The 25,499-nt window shown below is 48.3% G+C and overlaps 1 protein-coding gene and 1 long non-coding RNA gene across 3 annotated transcripts in view; one reads left to right on the top strand and one right to left on the bottom strand.

The window, feature by feature from the left end:
* CAMK1 (calcium/calmodulin dependent protein kinase I) overlaps window positions 1–25,499 on the top strand; it is a 45,815-nt gene continuing 20,316 nt past the window's right edge. Inside the window, exons 1-4 of one of the 2 annotated variants that reach the window (XM_081183332.1) lie at window positions 5–161; window positions 2,999–3,041; window positions 11,203–11,373; window positions 20,697–20,828. In XM_081183332.1, the coding sequence (XP_081039458.1) occupies window positions 11,288–11,373; window positions 20,697–20,828 (218 nt within the window). In that variant the 5' untranslated portion in view covers window positions 5–161; window positions 2,999–3,041; window positions 11,203–11,287. Of the gene's footprint in view, window positions 162–2,998; window positions 3,042–11,202; window positions 11,374–20,696; window positions 20,829–25,499 lie in introns of both variants that reach the window. The other variant, XM_081183331.1, reaches the window with a different exon arrangement.
* LOC308581389 lies at window positions 19,705–20,106 on the bottom strand. The gene is made up of 2 exons (XR_014005043.1): window positions 20,069–20,106; window positions 19,705–19,982 (listed from the first exon to the last, which is right to left on the bottom strand). It is a non-coding gene; the product is annotated as an uncharacterized lncRNA (long non-coding RNA).

Below are 25,499 nucleotides of genomic sequence, written 5' to 3'. Positions count from 1 at the left end.
GGGAGGAGAAGGCGGAGAGGGGCTCGACGACGGACGCCTTTCCCCCATCTCGGCTGGCGGCGGCGGCGGCGGGGCGCGGAGGACCCGAGGGAGCCGCTGCCGCGCACTCAGCTCGCGAAGCGGGACAGCCCCGGCGGAACCGCCACCGCAGATCCCTCCATGTAAGTAAGGAGGGCGTCTCGGGACTGCGCCGCCCGGGGACAGATTGGAGACGGATGAATGGGCGGCTGGCGGCGTTGTCTGTCTCCCTGGCTGCAGCCGTGCGCCTTTCTCTGCCTGCTGCGCCCGCGCGCCTCTACCGCTCCTGAGCATGCATGCTCGCCCGGGTGCGGGTAGGGAGGTCGGCGTGGATCTCGACCTGCACCCCGCCAGATCTGCGCTGTGTGAGCCTTGGCTGCCTGCATTTGCCCGCGCGATTTACTACTTCTCCTTTTCCTTCCTCCTATGGTGAGCTGTCGTTGCGCGTGTGCCTTGCCTGCCTCTCACTCCGCAGCACATCATCTCGGCACTTGGCCGTTTCTCTGCACCTGCTTGAGGCTTCCAGTCCTCGGCATGCTGGCCCGAGGGGGAGGAGTGTAAACATGCATAGCAGGATCAGCGTTGTGCAATCCTCCCTCTCTCTCTCTCCCTCCCTCCAAAAGGGATCTGCATAATCGCCTGTGCGAATGTGTGTCCGGTGCGTGGAGAGGGTGTGTGAATGGCTCGAACCTGTATGAATAGGTGCACAGGCGTGCCTGAGTCGCCGCGGCCATTGTCTGCGCAACGCTCTGCACTTCTGCCTGCGTGTGATTGTATCTGACCCATGCACATACTTGCGCACTGTGCATGCCTTGGAGCAGGATGCCATGTCTGGAACCGCTGAGTAAAAAGTGGCACATGCCTTTCTCTGCCTCTCTGCAGCTGGGGAGGAGAGACACGTTGCCAAATATGCCTGCCTCTGCCCAGGCTCTCTGTCTGCACAATCTTTTTCTTAAAAAAAGATAAATGATGCATGTCTGAGTGAAGAAATGGGCAAAGATCTTGCTCTTCCCTGTGCTTCGATGTGCGCTTATCTCCAAGCAAATGTACATGTGTCGAGCCATGATGATGCTAAGCGTGTGGTTATCATTGTCACCTGCCTGCATCTGTCTGTGATGTTATGCAATTGTTTTATAGGCATGAACCTGTCTCTATCGGTAGGTCTATTGTAGTTCTTCCATGTGAAGGTACAAGTGCATATGTGAAGCTACCCGTGTGGCTGTGTCTTTGCCTACTTGTTGAACGTATTTGTTTCTGTTGGTGCCTGTTTTCGTGTAGCGGCTGTCCTCATATGGGTGAATTTAGGATCTTTCCAAATGATTCTATAACGTTCTACCTTTGCAAAGCTCTAACCCATGCATATGGACATACATACATTATATATATATATATCCTTTTAATACCTGTTGTGGAATGGTGTTGTGGAACAAGTGGGGGGGGGCGACACTTGTTGTAAAAAGGAGAACTGAGAAAGTGGGAATTTTAAAAATTAATATATAAAAAGGACACATACTACCAATAATAAGGGAGGGAAGCCCATTTAGCCTCTTTGGGCAAGCCAGCCTTCTCCATCCAAGTATTTCTTCTTTTTTTACTGATTTCCTCAATATTCAAATCACACTACTTTGGGTGTTTGGTGAAAACAGGATTCTTCCACTTTGTAGCATTATTATGGATAATCTGCTGTAATTGCACACTCATCCTGGGCACTGATTGGACTGTGCTGATGTCGTGTTTTCTCCTTACACACACACACACACACACACACACACACACACACACACACACTCCCCCACCATATACCATTTAAAAACTCCTCCCACCTTCCTTTTCTGGGGGGGAAATAATAATTGCGTACCTGACTTTTTTTTAATACCAGCACAGATGATTCATCCAGCGAGATTAAAAAATAATAAGAATCAGGCAGATTTCCAGTTGCTCCATTCCACTCATTCATGGGCAGCCTGTTAGCCACTGCAGCAGCCTCCCTTTCTGCTTCCTCCGGATACAGGCAAACAGCAGGATGGCACTTTTGCATTGTACCTCCCTGCAGTCACCCCTATCCACCACACTCCTACCCCTAAAGGGGAACATGCCGTCAGCAATTTCTGCTGCAAAGAATTAGCACGAAGGCTGCAATTGGTGGACAAATGGGGCACGTGAGGGGTGTGTGTGTGTGTGTGTTGGTCTAGAATATTGCATTATCACTGGCTCTGTGTGTATCTGTGTAGATGACCCCTATGCCTGGTTCTGTAGAGGGGTGTGTGCCTATCTGTTTACATCCCTGCGATGATGGCATTTGCCCTGGGTAGCGCTGAGTCTCTTCCTGCCTGCCTCTTCTGCGTACACAGCGCTCCATTTATCAGATACAAAGGTTTCGATGGAGAGTTTATTGACGTCTCTGGCCTTCCCCTGTGGCCTGGTCTGAAAATACAGGGGGATCTGATGGGAAGCCCAAGACGTTGTTGAATTACAACTCCGTTTTCACCCCATTGTCCATGTTTACTGTGGCTCATGGAAGTGCAACATCATCTGCTGGGCCACAGGTTTCACATCCCTGGGATGGGGATGCAGTAGAGTAGCTACAAGGGAAGCGGAGTCTGTAGTTCCATATTAAAGTCCTTGCGTTCTTCAATCCCCTGCAACTCCAGTTTCTTTCTTTTTTTAAAATGTCAGGTAGTAGGGTCCCGCCTGAGACCTTACAGAGCGGCTGCCATTCAGAGAAGCCAGGTCCTTGTCTCTTAACCTTGTAGCAACTTGTAAGGTACGAATTGGCAGGCAGCAGCCGTGTTAGTCTGTTGGAGCAAAGCCAAACTCAGAGTCCTGTGACACCTTCAAGACTGGCACCTTTTCCATCAGATGTCGCTGCCCACCTGCCAGTTCTTCCTATGCAAAGCTGTATTTAGTTGCCTGCAGTGCTGTTTTGCTAGGAAAAGAGGTGCCGGAACTCACCACGAACTCCTCTCTTGTTCTCTTATAGTGACAACCTCTCACCACCTGAGATGTGCCAGAACTGAGTTCCGGTGAGTTCTGGCTGGGGAGAAAGAAGCCCTGGTTGTCTGGTCTGGCTTGCCTTGTCTTTCTTACTTTGCCTAATGTCAAGCCTGATGAAGCGGACTTTACTCCATGGTCGTTTATAACATAATAAAGCTTGTTAGTCTTTAAAGTGCTGCAATACTCTTGCTTAAAGGTAGCGGTTGGTCAACTGGCAGCCTGAGATCCCAGTTTGTCCTCTCCAGCCCCCTGCAGCAAGATCTCTGACCCAGTGGTGTCTCTTTGCATTCCCTGGGCATGTGTACTGTTTTCTCCTTAACCTCTTCCTCCCCAGAATGATCAACAGCAAAATTGAAAAGCGCTCCCCCCCCCCTCTCTCTCTCTCACATGCGCCCACACACACAGAGGTTTGATCCAGAGAGTTGCAGGGTTATCCCCTTCTTATGCACCTCAACTGCTCTCTGTTATGTGAAAGCCAAGAAGTGTGCAAAACAGTTGTACGGTGGTACCTTGGGTTAAGTACTTAATTCGTTCCGGAGGTCCATTCTTAACCTGAAACTGTTCTTAACCTGAAGCACCACTTTAGCTAATGGGGCCTCCTGCTGCTGCCGCACCGCTGGAGCACAATTTCTGTTCTTATCCTTATTATTCAGGTTAAGAAGCACTATTTCTGGGTTAGCGGAGTCTGTAACCTGAAGCATGTGTAACCTGAAGCGAATGTAACCTGAGGTACCACTGTAATTAACTATCGCGCAGAAGGGGAGAACTCTCTTGCCTTTGCCGGTGCCTTGGCATGGCAGGACCAGGTGATTTAACACATTACATATCCCCCACCCTTTGAGAGCATCCTGGATTTGCCTGCATGCTATTCAGGCTGCCTTCAAGTTGTCTCTGTTTTGCAGGAGGGATTCTAGCTCATACCAAAAACTTAGGTTTGTGCAGTTAAAGCGAAGTACAGTGATGCCTCGCAAGACGAAAAGAATCTGTACTGTGATTCTCTTCGTCTAGCGGTTTTTTCGTCTTGCGAAGCAAGCCCATTGACGGATTAGCGGATTAGCGCTATTAGCGGCTTTTAGCGGCTTATCTGCTGATCGGATCAGCTGATAAGCGGCTTAGCGGCTTAGAAAAAGGGGGGGGGAGGAGAAAAAACCAGCAGGAACTCGCAAGACATTGTCGTCTTGCGAAGCAAGCCCATAGGAAATTCGTTTTGCGAAGCACCTCCAAAACGGAAAACTCTTTCGTCTAGTGAGTTTTCCGTCTTGCGAGGCATTCGTCTTGCGGGGCACCACTGTAAACCACTGTTTTACCCTAGCACAATAAATCCATTTTCCCCAGACTTCTTGCACATGGACACAAACACACGTTGGGAGAGACTGAGACATTTCCACCGTGTAATGGGAGTGGAACCAGTCTGTTGGTCCTTCAGCACTTGTTCAAGTCAACATGGGACTAATAATAATAATATGCTGACCACGGATGTAGGCTTCAACTCCAGGCAGTTTTGTGAAGAGGAATCTGCAATTATACAACACTGACTCATGAACACCAGACCCGGCCCTTCCATGTTAAGCTCTGTAGGTGCTGCGCTTGGCTTGCGTTTCAGAGTTGCATTTTGGCACTTAGCTATCTCGGCTGGATGATTCCGCACTTAGGTTGCCTGGGGCATAGTGCTGCTGTTTCTCCTGGTAGGAGGAAGTGTAATTCGATGGCATCATGTGTCAATTCATCTAAATGCAGGCTGATGTAAAATGGGCTGTTAATGTTGCCGTTTTTAACGATAGCCGTGACGCAAATATTTCTGCCCAGGTGGGAGAAACCTGGCTATATAATGAAGAGATGAGGAACGACTCACTAAAGTCACCCCTGACCATGCTAGCTAGACCTGGATGGGAGTTGCAGTCCAACAAGAACATGTGGGAAAAAGTCCCGCATCCCTGTTATTAGAGGGCAGAGTGTCCCTTTGGAGTTTGGACAGCATTGGTGTGGGTCTGAGTCTGGCTGGGGAGCAGTTAGAATTGCTGGATTAGACCAATGTTCCATGTAGCTAAGCATTCTGTTGTCACAGTAGACAACTAGGTGCCCTTGTGAAGCCCCCAAGCAGGACAGGCGTGCAACCACATTCTCCCCACTTGTGAACCCCATCTTTGTTATTCAGAATCATATTGCCTCCAACATAGCAGGTGGCGCTGTGGTCTAAACCATAGAGCCTAGGGCTTGCCGATCAGAAGGTTGGTGGTTTGAATCTCTGCAACGGTGTGAGCTTCTGTTGTTCGGTCCCTGCTCCTGCCCACCTAGCAGTTCAAAAGCACGTCAAAGTGCAAGTAGATAAATAGGTACCACTCCGGCGGGAAGGTAAACTGTGTTTCCGTGCGCTGCTCAGATTTCGCCAGAAGCAGCTTAGTCATGCTGGCCACATGATGTAGAAAAACTGTCTGCGGACAAACGTCGGCTCCCTCGGCCTATAGAACGAGATGAGCGTGCAACCCCAGAGTCGTCCACGACTGGACCTATCTCTGAGTGGTGTGAGATTCCCGGGGTTCCGGGCGTTCTTATCCAGGGTCTGTGTTTCTTTTTGGGAACAAGGCACAGCGGCGTCTGCGGTGTCTTTATGATATGATGCAACCTGATCCTACAGCACAGGGCCTCCCAGCATTGACACTCCAAGAGAGTCTTGCTTCTCCCCTAGTGGTAGCCTTGGATTCAGAAAGACACCAGCTGTGGTTCTTTGCAGCTTGCTGACTTTTACAGAGTGCAACCTTTCCCCCCTAAGCCACCTCACAGCCAGTTCTGAAACTCTGCTTTTGAACTCTGCTTTGGCTTTCCAAATGGCTCGTTACCTTTCCTTTGTCCTTCTTAATGGCTCGTCTCCCAGGCAATTTCCTGCCACGGGAAGCTGTCCTGGCTCATATTGTAATACTTGCTAAATCCAGTATCTGGCATCCAGTTTTAACACTCCAAGCATTGATTAAATTCTAACATTTACTGAATCCAGGAATTTAGGGTATCCAGCACTCAAAAACTCATAACAATATCTTTTGGAAAGTTGTTTGTCTGTGCATTTGCACACCTCTTAAGATATTGTGGCTACATTTGAATGTATTTCTTGTACACATCGGTTTTATGTAGATACCTATTTGAACCTTTGGAGGGCTTATATTAACCTATATGTTTAACTAAGGATGGCTGCACTTACGGTTATTGCATGCTTAATATGAGCTGATTTTTGTTGTTGTTCATATATTATTTATTTATTTTTCTTTCTCTCTCTCTCATTTATTTTTCTTCTGCTTCTCTCTCTCTCTCTCTGCCCCCCCCCCCATTTGTTAAATTTTCAAATAACAAAGGGTATATTAATCAAATTTTCCACGGTGGTTCCTGGGATCAAGGAGCGGTTTTTTTGGTCTGGATTTGGATACAGTTGGATACCATTTTGTCCCAAGATGGCAGGCTGAACCTTTCAAAAACTGCACTGCTTTTAACAATCAATTTCAAAACTGCACTGGTTTTGTTGTTTGTTTGTTAGAATTCCTCAGCTCTTCCATCAACGAACATACAGTGGTACTTCGGGTTAAGTACTTAATTTGTTCCGGTGGTCCGTTCTGAACCTAAAACTGTTCTTAACTTGAAGCACCACTTTAGCTAATGGGACCTCCTGCTGCTGCCGCGCCGCCGGAGCCCGATTTCTGTTCTTATCCTGAAGCAAAGTTCTTAACCTGAAGCACTATTTCTGGGCTAGCGGAGTGTGTAACCTGAAGCGTATGTAACCTGAAGTGTATGTAACCCTAGGTACCACTGTAGTGGATGCAGCTTCATCAATAAACAGCTGACCTGCTTGCGGGTAGCGTGGAAAGGCAGTGACTCCAATCATTGAAGTCCACAGGCAGTTATATCAGTTGCGCCGACTACCAGGAGCATGTGGGCACATTTAAAACTAGTGCGCCAGCTCCGCCTGTTCCTCGAGATGTCTGCTCTGGCCATGGTGACAGTTACACCCTGTTTGGATTTATGACACAAGAGAGGGCCTTCTTGGCAACTGCTTTCCGATTATGCAATACCCTTCTATGGCAGGATAGCCTGGCCCTCTCTCTCTGCTTTCCTTTCACTGACAGGAAAATACTCTTTCCCCCCCTTGTTCCGACAGGCCTTTGGGCCACTAATTGTCTGTTGTGGCAGGGTTTTCAGTGTTTTATTTTTCTTAAGTTATAAGTGTTCTCAGTGCTTTTAAATAGAGTTACTTATTCAATTGCTTCCTAGTATTCATATTTCTTGCATATGTTCTTAGTTATATATGTTTTCATTTATGTCGTGAGCTGCCACAGATCCTCTTGCCTCTTTAACACCTGTGTTGTCCACCCAGAACCAGACAACATATTAAAGAAAGACTCATGGTACAGACCCCCTGAAGTGGTACAGTGGAACCTCGGTTGTCGAACGTAATCCGTTCTGGAAGACCGTTTGACAACTGAGGCTCAATGGGTGGTCGGAAAATTCAGTTGAGAAAATTGAGAAACGTTCCTCGGAAGCCGTTCGACTTCCGAGGTGTGTTTGAAAACAGAAGCAATTACAGTGCTACCTTGGGTTACAGATGCTTCAGGTTACAGACTCCACTAACCCAGAAATAGTACCTCAGGTTAAGAACTTTGCTTCAGGATGAGAACAGAAATTGCACGGCGACGGCAGCGGGAGGCCCCATTAGCTAAAGTGGTGTCTCAGGTTAAAACGGTTTCAGGTTAAGAACGGATCTCTGGAACGAATTAAGTTCTTAACCCGAGGTACCACTGTACTTCCAGGTTTTTGGCGTTCGAAAACTGAAATGTTTGGCTTCTGAGACACTTGAAAACCGAGGTTCCACTGTACCAGTTCAGAATTGCATGTTTTGAATGCTTCCCTGTGCTTTTAACAAACCTTTCTTCCCCCCTTGTGGAAAGACAACATAGCACAGCCTTCACCAACCTAGTGCCTTCCAGAAAGATGTTTTGGACTACCACTCGCATCAACCCCAACATCATATGGGTGGCCCAAGAACAGGCCTGCTGGTATCTAGCCAAGTGGTCCATCTATTCCAGCTTCTTGTTCTCACAACCTCTGGGAAGCCAATAAGCAAGAGTCCCCTCCCCGCTTACTGTTTTCAGCAACTGATATTCAGAGACTCTGACAATTGGAGAAGGATAAAGTAGCATCATCTTCCCTCTCAATCCCTAACATGCCAACTTTCCCAGGGAGGGAGAGAAGACCTAAACCGGGAAGAGAACAGGGGTACAAATGTTCTCTTAAAAAAATAAGAGGATGAACATCCTAACCCCATTTGACTGGGTGAATGCTACAGAAATAAGATTTGACTTCCTCCCCCCGATGTGCTCCTGTCTGCTACACTGAGCAGAGCTGTTTTCACTTCAGAAAACAGAGCCAAGAGGAACTTCAGGTGGCAACACATGATTCGGGTGAATGTGGCCTTCCTCTGGAGGAAGGGAACAGCATTACGTAATTCTCTTCTTAAAATGTTTGCGAACGGTAGATCGCATCCAGCGTTAAATCATACTTTGAGTAGGCGCTTGGGAATGAGTGGGTATGACTAATTTAGGTCCATTAATTTCAGTAGCTTTTCTCCGAGTACAACGTAGGCTGCATTATCCACTATATTTTTTAGAGCACATTCAAAGCACATTCTTTCCCCTCGAAGAATTATGGGTACTGTAGTTTGTTAAGGGCAGCTGTGAATTGTAACCCTGTGAGGGGTAAATGACAGCGCCCAGAATTCTCTGAGGCAAAGACTGTACCTTAAATGTGCTTTTAAGGTATTAGTGTGTACACAGCCTCAGTTGGCTGCAACCCAGTAGATTTGATTGTGTTTTGACTGATAACATAGAGCTCCTCCAGGCAACATGTTTGTTGAGCATTAATCCTGATTTGCTTGTGCGAAGCAGACATTAGAAAATGCCCAGTCTTTATTGATCTGATTTGTTTGCAGGGAGCCATTTTCACCTTGAATTGCTTGTGCGGCTTCCCATTAATGTCTTTCCCATCACTTTCCTAACAGCAAAAAAGGCCAATCTTTAACAAGTGAGTTTATTGCGCCAGAGTCATGGAACGTTTTAGTCCGCTTCAAGTGCGCAAACCCAAGTGCCTGCTATGCGATGGAAATCCCTCCTTGAAAAGACTGACGTTCTGGAGGCAGCCCTTGTCTTCAGCATCAGGCATAAGGAGCAGAAGTGAATCAGAGGCCTTGTCCACACTTCCTCCTCCGCTCCCACTGCTTTCCCTCAGAGAAAGCTGCTCTTTAGCATTCAGTCAGAGCAAATGGCAATTCGGGTTTTCTCCGGATTGACGTTTGCTCCGATTTAGCACTAAATGATGGGTTTTCTGTGGGAAAGGTGCGGGCGGAAGCGGAAAACCACTCAGGGCACAGGGCAAGTGGGAATGTGGATGAGCCCAGAGTAAGTCTTTCAAGTGAAATGGACACCCTCCTGCTTAGCCTTTCCGGAAACCTCCAAATGCTGCTCGCTTTAAAGTTGAACACGGTAGCTCACATCGCAGCACGAAGGCTAGGCCCAAAGTCAGCCATTGCCAACTTAGATACTGGCTGAGGAGAAGTTGCACTCCAAATCATATCTAGAGGGCATGAGGTTGGAGAAGGCTGCTTTGAGGGTGTGTGTGTTTGTGTGTTGCGCATGAGTGTGCAAAAGTAGGGGCAAGCCTGGCCCCTTGGGAGATGGAGGTTGAGGCAGAGGAAGGAGCTGTGTTTTCGGTGTTGCAGGAGCTACAGCTGTTGTCATGGCGACAGCTGCAATGTTACCAAACAGGCTTAAAAGCCTGAGCAATATGCTGAAGGGCACAAAAGTGAAGAGGAATTGGGAAGAGGGAGGGCGAGATGAGGGGAAGCGAAAGAAGCCCTTGTGTCTGGCCACTGTACCCCACCCCACCCCACTGCCCCCTCCTTGAAAGACTTTGCCAGGGGGAGCCAATATGGTGCCTCTCTCAAGATGTTGCTGGATTATCAACTCCCATCAGCCCTAGAGCCAGCAAGGCCCAGGGTCAGTGATGATGAGAACTGGAGTCCAGAGACATCCAGAGGGAGGTCACTACGTTGCAGACCCTTGGGCTAAGCCTTGGGGGGGGGGAAACAGACTCTATAATCTGAATTCTGAGGTCCCTCTGTAAACCAGCTAATTTTAAAATGAGCTGCTTCACCAAAGATGATGTAGCAGCCTTCCTGGACATTGGTGACCTCCAGATGTTTTAGACTGCATCAGTCCTGAGCACCAGCAATGGTTCCTGGGGCTGACAGAAAACGGTAGGCCGAAACATCTGGCTGGGGAAGGCTGTGGCACATCTTGGGTTCCGTATCCCAGCTTTGTTGATGCTGAGCAGCTGAACAGTGTGGGAGCCTTCTGCCGGCGGGAGGCAGGTGAACTCTCTTCCTTCATATGCATGGGATGAGCAGAACCAAACTGAATATGTAACACTCCTGCAACATTCAGGTTGGCCCCTGTTTGCTCTCCTTCTAGGCAGTGCTAAGCTCCAGGAAGATTCAATAAACACACGAGACGTAACCGGCTGTGTTCTTAGATAAATAAGGTATACTATTCATGTATCAAATCATAAATTTCAACGGAAGTAACTCAGAAAGCTCAACAAACGAACAAAGCAGAAGACCCAGTGGATCAGATCATTCTCTAGTCAGTTCATGCATAAGGTCTATCCGTGTAATACAGTGGTACCTCGGGTTACATATGCTTCAGGTTACAGACTCCGCTAACCCAGAAATAGTACCTTGGGTTAAGAACTTTGCTTCAGGATGAGAACAGAAATCGTGCTCCAGCGGCACAGCAGCAGCAGGAGGCCCCATTAGCTAAAGTGGTGCTTCAGGTTAAGAACAGTTTCAGGCTAAGAATGGACCTCTGGAATGAATTAAGTACTTAACCTGAGGTACCACTGTAGTGTCTATTCCACCTGTCTGTTCATAAGGTCCAAGCAATCCTCATGAAAGGTTGTAGCAGTTCCACAGAATCCTTTCACAGAGTCTAAGGATTTCTGGAATATTGGCCTTGTTTTGCCGCCCTGGGCTTCATCAGTAGTTAAAGCTCATATGTGATATTACAGGACAGTGGATCTTATGGCATAGTAGTAGCTGCTACTACTACTTCTTTGCGGTCCTGTTCTAATGCCGATATCCCTGTTCTTCCTCTCTAGGCCCTGAGTTTGCTCCACCTGCCTGCCCCTCTGCTCTGGGACAGCTGGGCGTAGGGCAGCCCAGAGGTTCAGCCCGATAAGAGCCATGCCCTTGGAAGAGGAGGAGCCCAGTTGGAAGAAACGAGCGGAAGATATCCGGGAGATCTATGAATTCCGGGAGGTGCTGGGCACGTGAGTCGTTGTTCGTTTGTTTATTGCATTTACATCCCACCTTTTTCTCCAAGGTGCCCGTGGTCGTCCGTCCCCCCCCATTTAATCCCCACGACAACCCTGTGAGGTAGGTTAGGTTGATAGGCAGTGGCCTATCTTCAGCGATGAGTGGGGGTTTGATCCTTGGTCTCCCAGGTCCTAGGCTGGCACCCTAACCACTACACCACACAGCCATGTGGTTATTAGGGATACCTGGGTGAGGGCTACTCCTCTAAGGCAGGGGATTTACAGTACTGTATTTTAATGAAAACCTCAAGGCCCACCAACTCGAGCCAGGTTCAAAATAGCAGCTTGTTTTCTTCATCTTAGCTTTCTTCATTTTCGGGAAGAGGGTGCCTTTGTTGTTCTTTCTGTTATTAAACAATTGGAAGGACCCTTGTGCGCCTTTGCAAATCTCCTAGCAGTAGATGCTGCCAGCTGATGTTCTAAGAGCTTGTTTTCTATCATCAAGATTCCAAGGCTGTTAGCCTAAGCTAATTGACCTTGTCTACATGAAACAGGAATTAAAAAATGCTTCAGAGTCACACTGGTTGCCATGGTTTACTGTGGTGGGAGTGAGTCTACCCTCCCCTGGGGCCTCATGCTTCTCCTCTGGCACAGCTGCAAGAAGGGGCTTGGAATATTTTGCGTCTGCTTTTTAAATTTTGTTAACCACATCTTGTGCTTAACCTTAACTATGGTTTGTTTGAAAGCAGCCAACTTCAAGCAATAGCTTACGAAGCTGTCTCGTTTCACCAAGCCATCGTTAAGATTAGCCACAGTTTAGGGTTCGAGCATAACAGTGACTGCGGTTAATTGAAATTAGAGGCCTCCATTCGTCTTCTCTTGCCTATGCTGGATGAGGAAGAGAGCACATGAAGAGAACAGGGAGTGTTAGGCTCGTTCTTGTCGAGATAAACCATGGCTTATAATGATATCTAAACACAGCCACTTCCTTTATTTTGTGCTACACCCATCAGAGATAATAACCCTAGTATTGTTTATCTGATCAGTTTTTGAAAAATGTGTTAGGAGTCCATGAGGCTGCTGCTGCTTATGGATTTCTGCCTTGTGTTCCGCTTGAGCAGGGGAAGCTGGCTGATAGCTCATTTCCTGTTTGGAGACTTCCTGCCATGAGAACAGGGTGCCACACCAGCAGGAATCCCCTTAGGTTCTTAACTTCTCATGCCCCAGTAGGAGACTGTCTAAAATGTAGGAGCCATTTGTAGGGTGAGATGCAGGGTCCAGGCTCCATTAGTGGCAAGCGTCTTCTCCCCTGCCCCATCCTAAACTGCTGGGCACACTCCACCTTGAATTTGTACCAAGGCTGGGCCAACAGATGGCGAATGCGCTTTGGAAACCTGTGGCTTCAAATATTAGCACAGGGCTCAGTCAATATTGACAGGAGACCTGGGCTGCTGCTGAAGTATGTGGCCAGTCAATAGTACCCTATTTTTTATTTTTTGAAAGGAGGGTTTTTTACCTCAGGTAGCACATGCTCACAGGTGCTACCTTAAGGTTTTCAAGGCTCAGGTCTGGCAAGTGGCGAGGGCTCTCTGTTATCTAGGTACAGTGGTGCCCCGCAAGACGAATGCCTCGCAAGACGGAAAACTCGCTAGACGAAAGAGTTTTCCATTTTGGAGGTGCTTCGCAAAACGAATCTCCTATGGGTTTGCTTCGCAAGACGAAAATGTCTTGCGAGTTCCTGCGGGTTTTTTTCCTTCCCCCCTTTTTCTAAGCCGCTAAGCCGCTTATCAGCTTATCCGATCAGCAGATAAGCCGCTAATAGCGCTAATCCGCTAATCTGTCAATGGGCTTGCTTCGCAAGACGAAAAAACCGCTAGACGAAGAGAATCACAGAACGGATTCTTTTCGTCTTGCAAGGCACCACTGTAGCTATTTTCAGCCTCTCCTTTCTCCAGTACCATTGGATGCAAAGCAACTCAGCTATCTATGCGGGTCTTCATGAGCAACAGCAGAAGAAATGAATGAACTTTTCTGTTAGGCGAGAAACAAAAAGAAAGCCTTTCTCTCTCCCCACCCTGTCCCCCACTTCCTTATATGTGTCCATATTATCTTCCAACATGGTTGTGATATAAGGCAAGGATAGAAAGACTTTGTGCTTGAGAAATCTAATTGGGTGTGGGTGTGTTTTATTTATTTAAAAGCCTTTTTAAATTGCTTTACATTATATATTACATTATATATCTATCTATCTCTATCTCTATATATCTATATTGATATCTATATATGGATAGATAGATAGATAGATATATGGTGTGTGCTGTGTATGCAGCTGTTGTTTAGTCGTTTATTTGTGTCCGACTCTTCGTGACTCCATGGACCAGAGCACGCCAGGCATTCCTGTCTTTCACTGACTCCTGCTGTTTGGTCAGACTCATGTTGGTAGCTTTGAGAACACTGTCCAACCATCTCGTCCTCTGTTGTCCCCTTCTCCTTGTGCCCTCAATCTTTCCCAGCATCAGGGTCTTTTCCAGGGAGTCTCTCTTCTCATGAGGTGGCCAAAGTATTGGAGCCTCAGCTTCAGGATCTGTCCTTCCAGTGAGCACTCAGGGCTGATTTCCTTAAGAATGGATACGTTTGATCTTCTTGCAGTCCATGGGACTCTCAAGAGTCTCCTCCAGCACCAGAATTCAAAAGCATCAATTCTTTGGCGATCAGCCTTCTTTATGGTCCAGCTCTTATTTCCATACATCACTATCCAATCTTATGGGTTGGGGGAAACCCTGGGCAAGAAGGTAAGCCCTTTTATAATATGTTCAAGTCAACTGGTGGTGGTGGTGGTTCATGTAGGGCAGAGGAAAGAACTTCAAGATCTACAAACCAGGGGCGGATGCAAGATGATGGCACAGGGCATTTTTGAATCAAGAGTTAAGGTGCCACAGAGCACACGCTTGGTTCAGGAATTTGCTGTCAGGACCAGAACTGAGATCACTGCGTCAGTGGCGTAGCGTGGGGGGTGCAGGGGGGGCCGGCCGCACCGGGCGCAACATCTGGGGGGGCGCTCGCACTCGCAGCTCTCTGCCCCTACCTCGAGTGCTAAAATCCACGGGTTAGGGGGCGCAAATTACTTGCCTTGCCCCGGGTGCTGACAACCCACGCTACGCCACTGCACTGCGTAGCTCAGTTGGTTAGAGTGTGGTGTTGATAACACCAAGGTCACAGGTTTGGGACCCGTATGGGACAGCTGCGTATTCCGGCACTGCAGGCAGTTGGACTAAGTGAGACTCAAGGTCCCTTCCAGCTCTACAATTCTATGATTCTATAATAATAATAATAATAATAATAATAATAATAATAAGAAGAAGAAGAAGAAGAAGAAGAAGAAGAAGAAGAAGAAGAAGAAGGATTTATTATTTGTACCCTGCCCATCTGGCTGGGCTTCCCCAGCCACTCTGGGTCTGGGTGGCTTCCAACACAGTTTAAAAATACATTAAAATGTCACACATTAAAAACTTCCCTGAACAGGGCTGCCTTCAGATGTCTTCTAAATGTCAGGTAGTTGTTTATCTCTTTGACATCTGATGGGAGGGCGTTCCACAGGGCAGGCGCCACTACCAAGAAGGCCCTCTGCCTGGTTCCCTGTAGCTTTGCTTTTCGCAATGAGGGAACTGCCAGAAGGCCTTCGGCGCTGGACCTCAGTGTCCGGGCAGAACGATGGAAGTGGAGACACTCCTTCAGGTATACTGGGCTGAGGCCATTTAGGGCTTTAAAGGTCAACACCAACACTTTGAATTGTGCTCGGAAACGTACTGGGAGGCAATGTAGGTCTTTCAAGACCGGTGTTATGTGGTCTCAGCGGCTGCCCCCAGTCACCAGTCTAGCTGCCGCATTCTGGATTAGTTGTAGTTTCCGGGTCACCTTCAAAGGTAGCCAGGGACGCGGACTTATAAAAAATATGGGGGGGGGGGTCCGGGAAAGCTCATGAATAATAAATAAGCTCATGAATATGCAAATAAAGTGGCGCCGCCTCCTCGTGAGCGAATAGGGGAGAGCGTGCTGCGCCTATTAATCAGCTCCGGAGCGGAAATTGGGTGGAGCTTTTGCTCGGGAGGGAGGGCAGGAGGCATGCAGCCCGACCCTGTGCATTTTGGGCTGGGGGAGGGGCGGCGATGGCGCTCTGCTGGAGGGGCGCTGGAGATTATTGGGGGGGCGGAGCCCCCCCAAACGAATTTTTGAGGGGGCTCGGGCCCCCTCAAGCCCCATGGAGTCGGCGCCTATGAAGGTAGCCCCACGTAGAGCACATTGCAGTAGTCCAAGCGAGAGATAAGTAGAGCATGCACCACTCTGGTGAGATATTCTGCGGGCAGATCTCAGCCCTTCCTCCCTCTCTCTCTCTACAACCTCCCCCCTTCATAAAGGGCTATGAACCTTAGCCCTGTGGTCAAGGACTGTGTTTGACACCTCAGGTGGAGCAGCCTGGCAGCAAAGGAGCTCAGACTGGCTGGCTTGCAAAGTAAAAGGAGGCCAGCACCCGAGACTGCCTAAGACACCTAAGCGGGATTAATGTGTTAATTACAGAAAGGATTAGAAGGTGAGAGCTCTCGTAGAGGTCACCACCGTCCAATCTCTGGAGGAAAACTTCTCTGGTTCCTCACAATCACTGTGGGGTTCTTCTCCTGCAGGCCTCCGTGTGACAAGTCATACCACCCTCCCTAAGTTTAAACAGGTAACTTAGATTACTGCTGCCGCGGACAGGCACCGTGTTTTATCTTGCGTCCATTTTGGTGCCAAATGACACATTCAGGTGTCTTTAAGAGGAGGCTCAGTCTGGTCACTTGTGTTTTGAAGGAAAGGTAGCCATGCAGGGACCTGAAGCAGAATGTGCTCTCTGTCCGGATTGGGTTCCCACTCCAGTTCCACATCAAACCTCTCCTTAAGAGGCCATCTTAAGCATCCTTTTAAAAAAGTGTGGTTTGGCCCTTATGTGGAATTGGCACGGACTGCCCTTTCTGCTCTGGCAGCTCAGTCAATAGAGCACGAGACTCTTAATCTCAGATGACTCTCGTGATCCCTTCCAACTGTACAATTCTGTGATTCTGCCTCGTGCATTTCAAGGCCGTTTGACTCTAATATATCACCTACCACCCCCTCTGTAAAGTAAAAGTAAAGGGACCCCTGACCATTAGGTCCAGTCGTGGCCGACTCTAGGGTTGTGGCGCTCATCTCGCTTTATTGACCGAGGGAGCCGGCGTACAGCTTCCGGATCATGTGGCCAGCATGACTAAGCTGCTTCTGGCGAACCAGAGCAGCTCATGGAAACGCCATTTACCTTCCCGCCGGAGCGGTATCTATTTATCTACTTTGATGTGCTTTCGAACTGCTAGGTTGGCAGGAGCTGGGGCCGAGCAATGGGAGCTCACCCCTTTGCGGGGATTTGAACCGCCGACCTTCTGATCAGCAAGTCCTAGGCTCTGTGGTTTAACCCACAGTGCCACCCGTGTCCTTTTATGTACTTATCCCTAAATCAGATTAGTCAGTTCCTGAATATATTTTAGCAACCCTTTTTTTTGGGGGGGGTGCAGGGGGTACTCTCAGCCAGGATGATTAAAAAAGTGGTAAAATGCATGCTTACGAAGGAACGATGATGCCGAATAATGGCAAGCAAAACAGTGGCGTCAGATTTTTATGTTTGTTAAATTGGGGGGAGGGGGAAGGGTGTTGACTTATGCTAGTAGAGTCAGGAGGAAGTGGGAGTAGTCAGATTGGACAGCAAGTTTCGCAAGCCATCATATGACGTGGCGTAACTTTGTTTTTCACGAGAACATAGGAAGGTTCTGGTCTAGCATCTCGTTTTCCACAGTGGCCGGTCAGAGGCGCCTGGGAACCTCACAAGCATGGTGGGGAGGCAATAGCCTGCTCTTGAAGATGCTCCTCTAGCAACTCAGGGAAGGGCCATAGTTCAAGGGGTGGGGCATTTGCTTGTATGCAGAAGGTCCCAATTATATATATACCGTATTTTTTGCACCATAACACTCACTTTTTTCCTCCTAGAAAGTAAGGGGAAATGTCTGTGCGTGTTATGGAGCGAATGCCTGCGGGTGGCGGGGGGATCTGCTGCAGTCGTGAGCAGATGATCCATGGTTCCCCTTCCTTCCCTCCTCCGTGGTTACAAAGCATGGATCCTCAGGATTTTTGCATTGGGCTACTCCAAACTCACTGTCTGATCACATGTCTGTGGCCACAGCATGAACCACAAAAATCATATATCCACTATTTCGTTTAGAATATTTTTTTTGTTTTCCTCCTCTAAAAATTATGTGCGTGTTATGGCCTGATGCGTGTCATAGAGCGAAAAATACGGTGTGTATACACACACACACACACACACACACACACACACACACACATTTTTATTAGATTTTTTAACATATCATTTCCAACAGTCATATAACATAACTTCTTATCTTATACAATGTTTTAGACTTCCGTCAACAACTCTGATGATTTTTCATTCTTTATCACTTATTCTGCATTTCTTAATTTCTCTATTACTCTTCATTATCATTAACTAATCATTCTCCTCATAGTCTTTCATGCAATATTTCAAATAGCCCTCCTTACAAAACTTCTTGCAATCCTGCTAGCGTAATCTGTTCGTTACTATTACTTTTCAAATAGTTTGTATATTTACTCCAGTCTTCTAAGAATCTCTGGTCCCGCAGGTTTTGAATCCTTCCTGTTAATTTATCTTATTCTGCACAGTCCACAGAAGGTCCCAAATTCAATCCCTGGCCAATCCAGGTAGGGCTGGGAGAAACTTTTGTTTGAAGCGCTGGGGAGCTGCTGCCAGTCTTTGTGTTGAGTTGGATGGGCAAATATGTACGTAACTCGTATCCAGGTCCTCCTCTGATTGTGTGGAGGTAGTAGGTACCTATCATGTGTACCCACCGATAGCCTTATCCTCCTATGAATTTTCCTGGACCATAAAAAGCAGCTGGCAGGTGGAGATTCTCTGGCGGGGCAACAGGGCTCGCTGGCATATGCCAAGTGGCACATGGTGCCATGGAGGGGACGGGGGCTGCAGGTTGTGAACTGTGTCTGTCCTCGCAGCAGCTGATTCCTCAGAACCTGCCTCTCCCCATCTCTCCTTGGCTCGGCCCCGAGTGCCCCTTTGTACAGATAACAAACCCTTTCCTTCCTGGCCAGAGACGGAGCCTATTCGGCTCTGAAACTGTGCCATTTGCCTGTTCTCTTTTATCCCCTGCCCTAGATGGGGCTGAAAAGCCAAAGGGCTCTAATCGCAAGAACCGGCGATAAGCAGGGAGGGGAATATAGATAGTGCCCTTTGTTTGCCAACTTGTGTTCTTATTCTGAAGGTGGCACAGCCAAGGCCAGCCAAGAAACCAGTATGGGGTGTGTGTGTGTGTGTGTGTGTGTGTGTGTGCGCGCGCACTACCACAGAGATACAGGTTTTAGAAGCTCTCTGCTCAGGTAGAAGGGGCCATTCCTCTTGTCTTCAGATCCTATATCACTCCTTACCAGGAATCCATGGCAATTCCTCCTATTATAGCCCAATCCTCACCCTCCTGCTGCCCAGATTTCACTGAACTACGACTCCCAGGCAGCATGGACAGCGGCCAGGGTGCCAAGCTATGAATCCTTTTCCCTTTCTAATCCATCTGTAGATCCTGGAAGACTTGGCTAGATTTGCTTTTCCACGGATGCAACCTGCGTGGTTCTGCTTTTAAACTCACCCCCTCCCTTGCTGGAACACAGTGTGCCCAGTCTCTGTCTTCTTCCTACCTGGCGCTTCCTCCCCAATTCTTTACCTAGCGCTTCCTCCCTTCCTCCTCTCACCCCTTTCTTCCTGGCACATTCTCTCCTGCCAGCCCGGTTCCATCTCTCACATGCTCTCCTATAAATAGCTGAAATTCTGCAGGTTGCTGTGGTGACAGCGGCTGGGTGAGAGATCCAGCTGGGTGTGATGGGGAGGGCCTGGTGCTCGCAGGATGTCAGGTCAGAAGATGACAGGGGCCTTGCCTGCACACACCCACACCCCCTCTGTGTTTATGGGTTGGCTTCACCCCATAGCTTTCACTGTTTGAAGCTCCATCCATGCCGTATTCCTGTGCACGACGTTGAAGTTGCTTACAAGTTCCTTATTTTGCACGTGGCTTTAAAACACATCTCGGTCAGAAAAGGTAAGGAACTAGATGCCCCTGTGTGGCAATCACACAGGGCCCCCGGATGTTTGACGGTCTATTGACCCTGTGCCACCACTGTAATTGCGTTCTTCGCTGCCACCAACCCGTTTCTCCTCACGGGGACACACGGAGTCCAGTCAGTTGGTAACATTAACAAAAAATCAAGTTTATTTTATAGGCATGAACAAGCTTATGGTTTCAGTTAATTTTTCTTGGCAGTTTCTTAATCTTAGTTCCTTAACTGTCCTATTCGTTCCTAACAACTTCAAACTGATTATCCCAACTAACTATCTATCTGACTCCACCTAACAATTCCTCTCACTCTCTCACCACACAACTGGACCAACCCACAGACTATTCCTCCCTCTTCCTTCAACTCCCAACTCTCAACTGACTTTCACACAACTCCCCCTCTAACCCTAACTCCTCCTATCGGCTTCCACTGGCCAATCACATCACACTCATTTTAACCCTTTCCTTCTGACCCACCTAGGAGGTAAACGCCACACCCTGAATTCCGAAATAAGCTTGGGTCTGCTGCACCGTGATGGGGGGATGACTTCAAGATCCGCAGTCATTTCCCCCAGCCAAAACACTTGACTTTATTATTTTTATTTATAAAATTTGTATCCGTTCTGGAGTCCCGTTCGCAACATGAAAAGAGCGCAACCTGCAGCGGCACGTCTGTGCATGCGCAGGTTGTGATTTGCCGCTTCTGCGCATGCGCGTGACATCATTTTTGCGCTTCTGCGCATGCGCGAGTGGCTAAACCCGGAAGTAAGCCTTTCCAGTACTTCCGGGTTGCCGCAGGACATAATTTGAAAGAACGTAACATGAAGTGGATGTAACATGAGGTATAACTGTACCCTTCATCCGAAGATCTCTGGGTACACAGCATAAACGTGTGCTGACCCCGGATGAAAACGATAAATAAGAAAGTGGGCATGTGTACCCCAATAATCACCTTTGGGCCACCCCTGTTGATAGACACCTGCATCTACCGGAGTGTGTCTTCTGTGAAATGGCCTTGAAACCCCCAGGCCCTCTGAACTAGGGGACCTGCATACCTGGCTAAGAATGGACTAGGCTGGCCTGCTCCACCGTCTCATTTCCCTGCCCTCCCCTTCTGTTTTCCAGAGGTGCCTTCTCCGAGGTGGTCCTGGCTGAAGAGAGGTCGACTCAGAAGCTGGTAGCCATCAAGTGCATCGCAAAGAAGGTGTTGGAAGGGAAGGAGAGCAGCATCGAGAATGAGATAGCTGTGCTACACAAGTGAGTGGCCCTCCCTCTCGTCCCCCACCCCTCCCTTTGAGAACAGCCACTGCTGGGTCAAACCAAAAGTCCTCCACTCTGTTCCAGCGACCACGTCCAACAGTCCCTGGAAAGAGGAGCAAGGTGGAAACAGCCATCCCATCCCTGCTTACCCCCACATCCCCAGGGCACGCATGTGTGGCGTTGAGAATAAAGCAATGGCGCTTGCAATAAGCTACCTGAACCAGTGAGGTGGGCTGATAGACAGAAAGGCAACCTCTTCTTCCTTCTTCCTCCTTCTTGTTCTTTTAGTAGCTACATGTTGGTAGACTACATGACTTCCTCGCAGGCTCTGCTTCCTTCCTGCTCCTTCTCCAAGTGTCAATACCAGTATGAGCTAGCAAGGGCTTATTAAATAGTGGGTGGATATAGCAGATGGCACAGAGATTTCTCCAAGTAGTATCTTTATAGGTACAGTGGTACCTCGGGTTACATACGCTTCAGGTTACAGACTCTGCTAACCCAGAAATAGTGCTTCAGGTTAAGAACTTTGCTTCAGGATGAGAACAGAAATCGTGCTCCGGCGGTGCGGCGGCAGCAGGAGGCCCCAGCTAAAGTGGTGCTTCAGGTTAAGAACAGTTTCAGGTTAAGAACGGACCTCCAGAACGAATTAGGTACTTAACCTGAGGTACTACTGTAAGCTGGACAGAACTGAACAGCAAACAGCTCAGCCGGCCTGCTTTTATAGGCAGCCGGCTGTCAACATTGTAACAACAACCCAGGGTTTCCTGCCTAAATTAACTGACGTGGACTTGAGTGAAAACTATATACACGATACCCCTGGTGGCTAGGGTGAGAACTTCAATACATAACAGGGTTGATGTTACTTTCTTGTCTGCAGCTCGGCCACGTGTAAAACCTATGCTTAGAATGGCTTTGTTCTGGATGTCATGCACAGCCATGCACATTTGCTTTGTTCTTGCAAAATGTATATACAGTGGTACCTGAGTTTTTGAACGTAATCCATTCTGGAAGACTGGAAGAGTTCTGAAATGTCTGAAAACTCAATACGGAAGCCGCGTGGCATGTTCAACTTCCAAGGCTTGTTTGAAAACGGAAGCATTTCCTTCCAGCGTTTATGGCATTCGAAAAGCGAAACGTTCGTCAGCGGAGAGATTCGAAAACCGAGCTACCACTGTTTGTTCTGCAAAAGCAATGAATGTTGGTATTGGGCTTGGAATTCAGGATCCCAAATTTTTCCGTTTAAAAAAAGTAAGCATGTTTCCAGCTGTTCTGGCTGCATAGGTAGGGTTGAAAAGGTATAACTGCTGCCTGCTGAAAATGAAGGAGCCCAGTGAAACTGTGAGCCAAGTTTGTTGGCAAAAAATAAGGTGAGTGCTCATCTGAATGTGACCTCAATGGGAGTAGTTAATGCTGCGTGCCTTGGTTTGTGTGAGTTCAGCTGCAGAGAGGTTTGCGCATGAGTGCGCCCTATGTGCAGGGAATCTCTCCCCTCATACATCTGGCCTGCCAGCCTGATCACGTGTCAACAGCTCTTTGCATCATCTCCATGGGCGCATAATTTCCTACAACTGATATCTGGGCCTGGGATATCAGCCTTTCTGAAAATAGTGCTGGTTGGCAATGCACAGTGTCTCCTTGTGCCCGGAGCATGCCACGTTCTCGTTCCTGTGACTCTCTCATGTTCAGCGAGGGCAACTAATCTATGACCTCTGTCACGAGGACAGGAGAGGGAAATTCTGGAGAAGTGGCTGCCACATCTGGAGTCTCCATTAGAGAGTTGGAACCTGCACTTCCCATCCTCTAAGTACAGGGGTGGAGAACAGACTACAGTGGTACCTCTGGTTAAGAACTTAATTTGTTCTGGAGGTCCCTTAAACAAACTACTGCTCTCAGCCTCAGGCCTTCCCCACAAATACACACACACACACACAATAACAATACAGTGGTACCTCAGGTTAAGTACTTAATTCGTTCCGGAGGTCCGTTCTTAACCTGAAACAGTTCTTAACCTGAAGCACCACTTTAGCTAATGGGGCCTCCTGTTGCTGCCGCGCCGCCGGAGCATGATTTCTGTTCTCATCCTGAAGCAAAGTTCTTAACCTGAGGTACTATTTCTGGGTTAGCGGAGTCTGTAACCTGAAGTGTATGTAACCCGAGGTACCACTGTACTATTTCTGGGTTAGCGGAGTCTGTAACCTGAAGCATATGTAACCCAAGGTACCACTGTACCCTCCACACGTGGCTGAACTCCAACGCCCATCATCCTTGACCATTTGCCATGCTGGCTGGAGTTGATGGGCATATAATGCAGGGCACGATGCTCATGAGACCCCCCAGCTATCTGCCATTCTATTATTATATTATACATATACATGAGCACATACAAATTATATGCAAATTTGTGCGTTAGCAACAACCCTGGGCCACAGGGTTTCTGGGTCCAAAGCTGTGAGTTCTGGGGTGTAAGGTCCAACAAAAGAAAGGCAGGTTCTCCCAACCAGTCCAGCATCAATGACCATCATGTGGACCATTGAAACTGGGAAGTGGGACGCTCACTCAAAGTATTTTCCAGGAACTAGTGAGTGATTTCTCACTGGGACAGGAGGCGGGCAGGTGTGGAGGATTCCCTGGTCCTGAATGGGGTAACTGTGCCCCTGAAGGACCAGGTGCACAGCCTGGAAGTCATTTTGGACTCACAGCTGTCCATGGAGGCACAGGTTAAATCTGTGTCCAGGGCAGCTGTGTACCAGCTCCATCTGGTACGTAGGCTGAGACCCTATCTGCCTGCGGACTGCCTCGCCAGAGTGGTGCATGCTCTGGTTATCTCCCGCTTGGACTACTGCAATGCGCTCTACGTGGGGCTACCTTTGAAGGTGACCCGGAAACTACAACTAATCCAAAATGCAGCAGCCAGACTGGTGACTGGGAGCGGCCGCCAAGACCGTATAACACCGGTCTTGAAAGACCTACATTGGCTCCCAGTACGTTTCCGAGCACAATTCAAAGTGTTGGTGCTGACCTTTAAAGCCCTAAACGGCCTCGGTCCAGTATACCTGAAGGAGTGTCTCCACCTCCATCGTTCTACCCGGACACTGAGGTCCAGCACCGAGGGCCTTCTGGCAGTTCCCTCACTGCAAGAAGCCAAGTTACAGGGAACCAGGCAGAGGGCCTTCTCGGTAGTGGCGCCCTCCCTGTGGAACGCCCTCCCACCAGATGTCAAAGAGAACAACAACTACCAGACTTTTAGAAGACATCTGAAGGCAGCCCTGTTTAGGGAAGCTTTTAATGTTTGATGTATCACAGTATTTTAATATTCTTTTGGAAGCTGCCCAGAGTGGCTGGGGAAACCCAGCCAGATGGGCGGGGTATAAATAATAAATTTATATTATTATATTATTATCAAGGAACCTGTTTCAATAGTGACTCTTCTGCTTAAGGCGGAAGGGTAGGGAAGAGGTGAGGTTAAAGGAAAGAGCTTCTGTACACATAAAAGGTGACGGTCTGTCTCCTACTAATAAAAATCAGCTCTAGAATATGATCTGGGGGTTAAGGTTGCTTCCAGAGTTAGCCTGGAATTGCTACCCTTTATTCATTCACTTTTTACGGAGAATCCATATGACATCATTCCCCAATTATTGCAGTCCCATGGCTTTCTTTCTTTCTTTTTTCAGAGTTGTTTTGTTTTTAAATACTAGCGCAAATATAGTGTATATATAGAGCAAAAGCCCCAGCAACAGCCTGTCCAGTGCTGTTGAGCCTTTTTGGGGTTACTTTAATTTAAAGCTTTCTGCTGTTCACTTCTGCTACTACGTTCGCTACTTCCTCTTGAGCACGGCAGTGGGATCACTGATGACTTTCCCTTGTCCTTTAAAGGTAAAGGGACCCTTGACCATTAGGTTCAGTCGTGGCCAACTCTGGGGTTGCAGCACTCATCTCGCTTTATTGGCCAAGGGAGCCGGCGTACAGCTTCTGGGTCATGTGGCCAGCATGACTAAGCCGCTTCTGGCAAACCAGAGCAGCGCACGGAAACGCCGTTTACCTTCCCGCCGGAGTGGTGCCTATTTATCTACTTGCACTTTGGCGTGCTTTCGAACTGCTAGGTGGGCAGGAGCAGGGACCGAACAACGGGAGCTCACCCCGTCGCGGGGATTTGAACCGCCGACCTTCTGATCGGCAAGTCCTAGGCTCTGTGGTTTAACCCACAGTGCCACCCGCGTCCCTTTCCTTTAATTGCTGCCTTAATGTTGGCTTCTGCCCCTGTGTCTGTGATGTTGGGAGGCTTCGATTACTGGTTTCCTTTCATTATTTCCCCCTGGGTGGGATTCATCCAAGCTGCTGTTTACAAGGAAAGAGGTCTGCTTGCACAACAGGAATCCCTGCCCCTCCCCCCCCTTTGTGCCCCCCCCCCAAAGCTGCTCTGCAGGAAGAACCCTTGAGTAGGTTTAGGGATTGCTTGGAAGGGAAGGAATTCTTATTACACTAATGGACCTTGTTCTATGCATGTAAACCCCACTTACCGCTATGTTGAATTCCACCGCCTCTTTCTTTTATACCAAATTGCTATACATTATTATTTCAGCGGTGAAGGAGGACGTGGCTTTCCTTTGTCACCAAAAACAATGGCTGCACATTTAAATGTGTAGCTCACCTATGAATTTTCATCAGTCT

Source organism: Podarcis bocagei (genome assembly GCF_964188305.1).
Source record: "Podarcis bocagei genome assembly, chromosome: 2".
Classification (NCBI taxonomy): Eukaryota; Metazoa; Chordata; class Lepidosauria; order Squamata; family Lacertidae; genus Podarcis; species Podarcis bocagei.
Note: the sequence above shows the minus strand (reverse complement) of the source record. Positions and strands in the feature narration are given on the sequence as shown.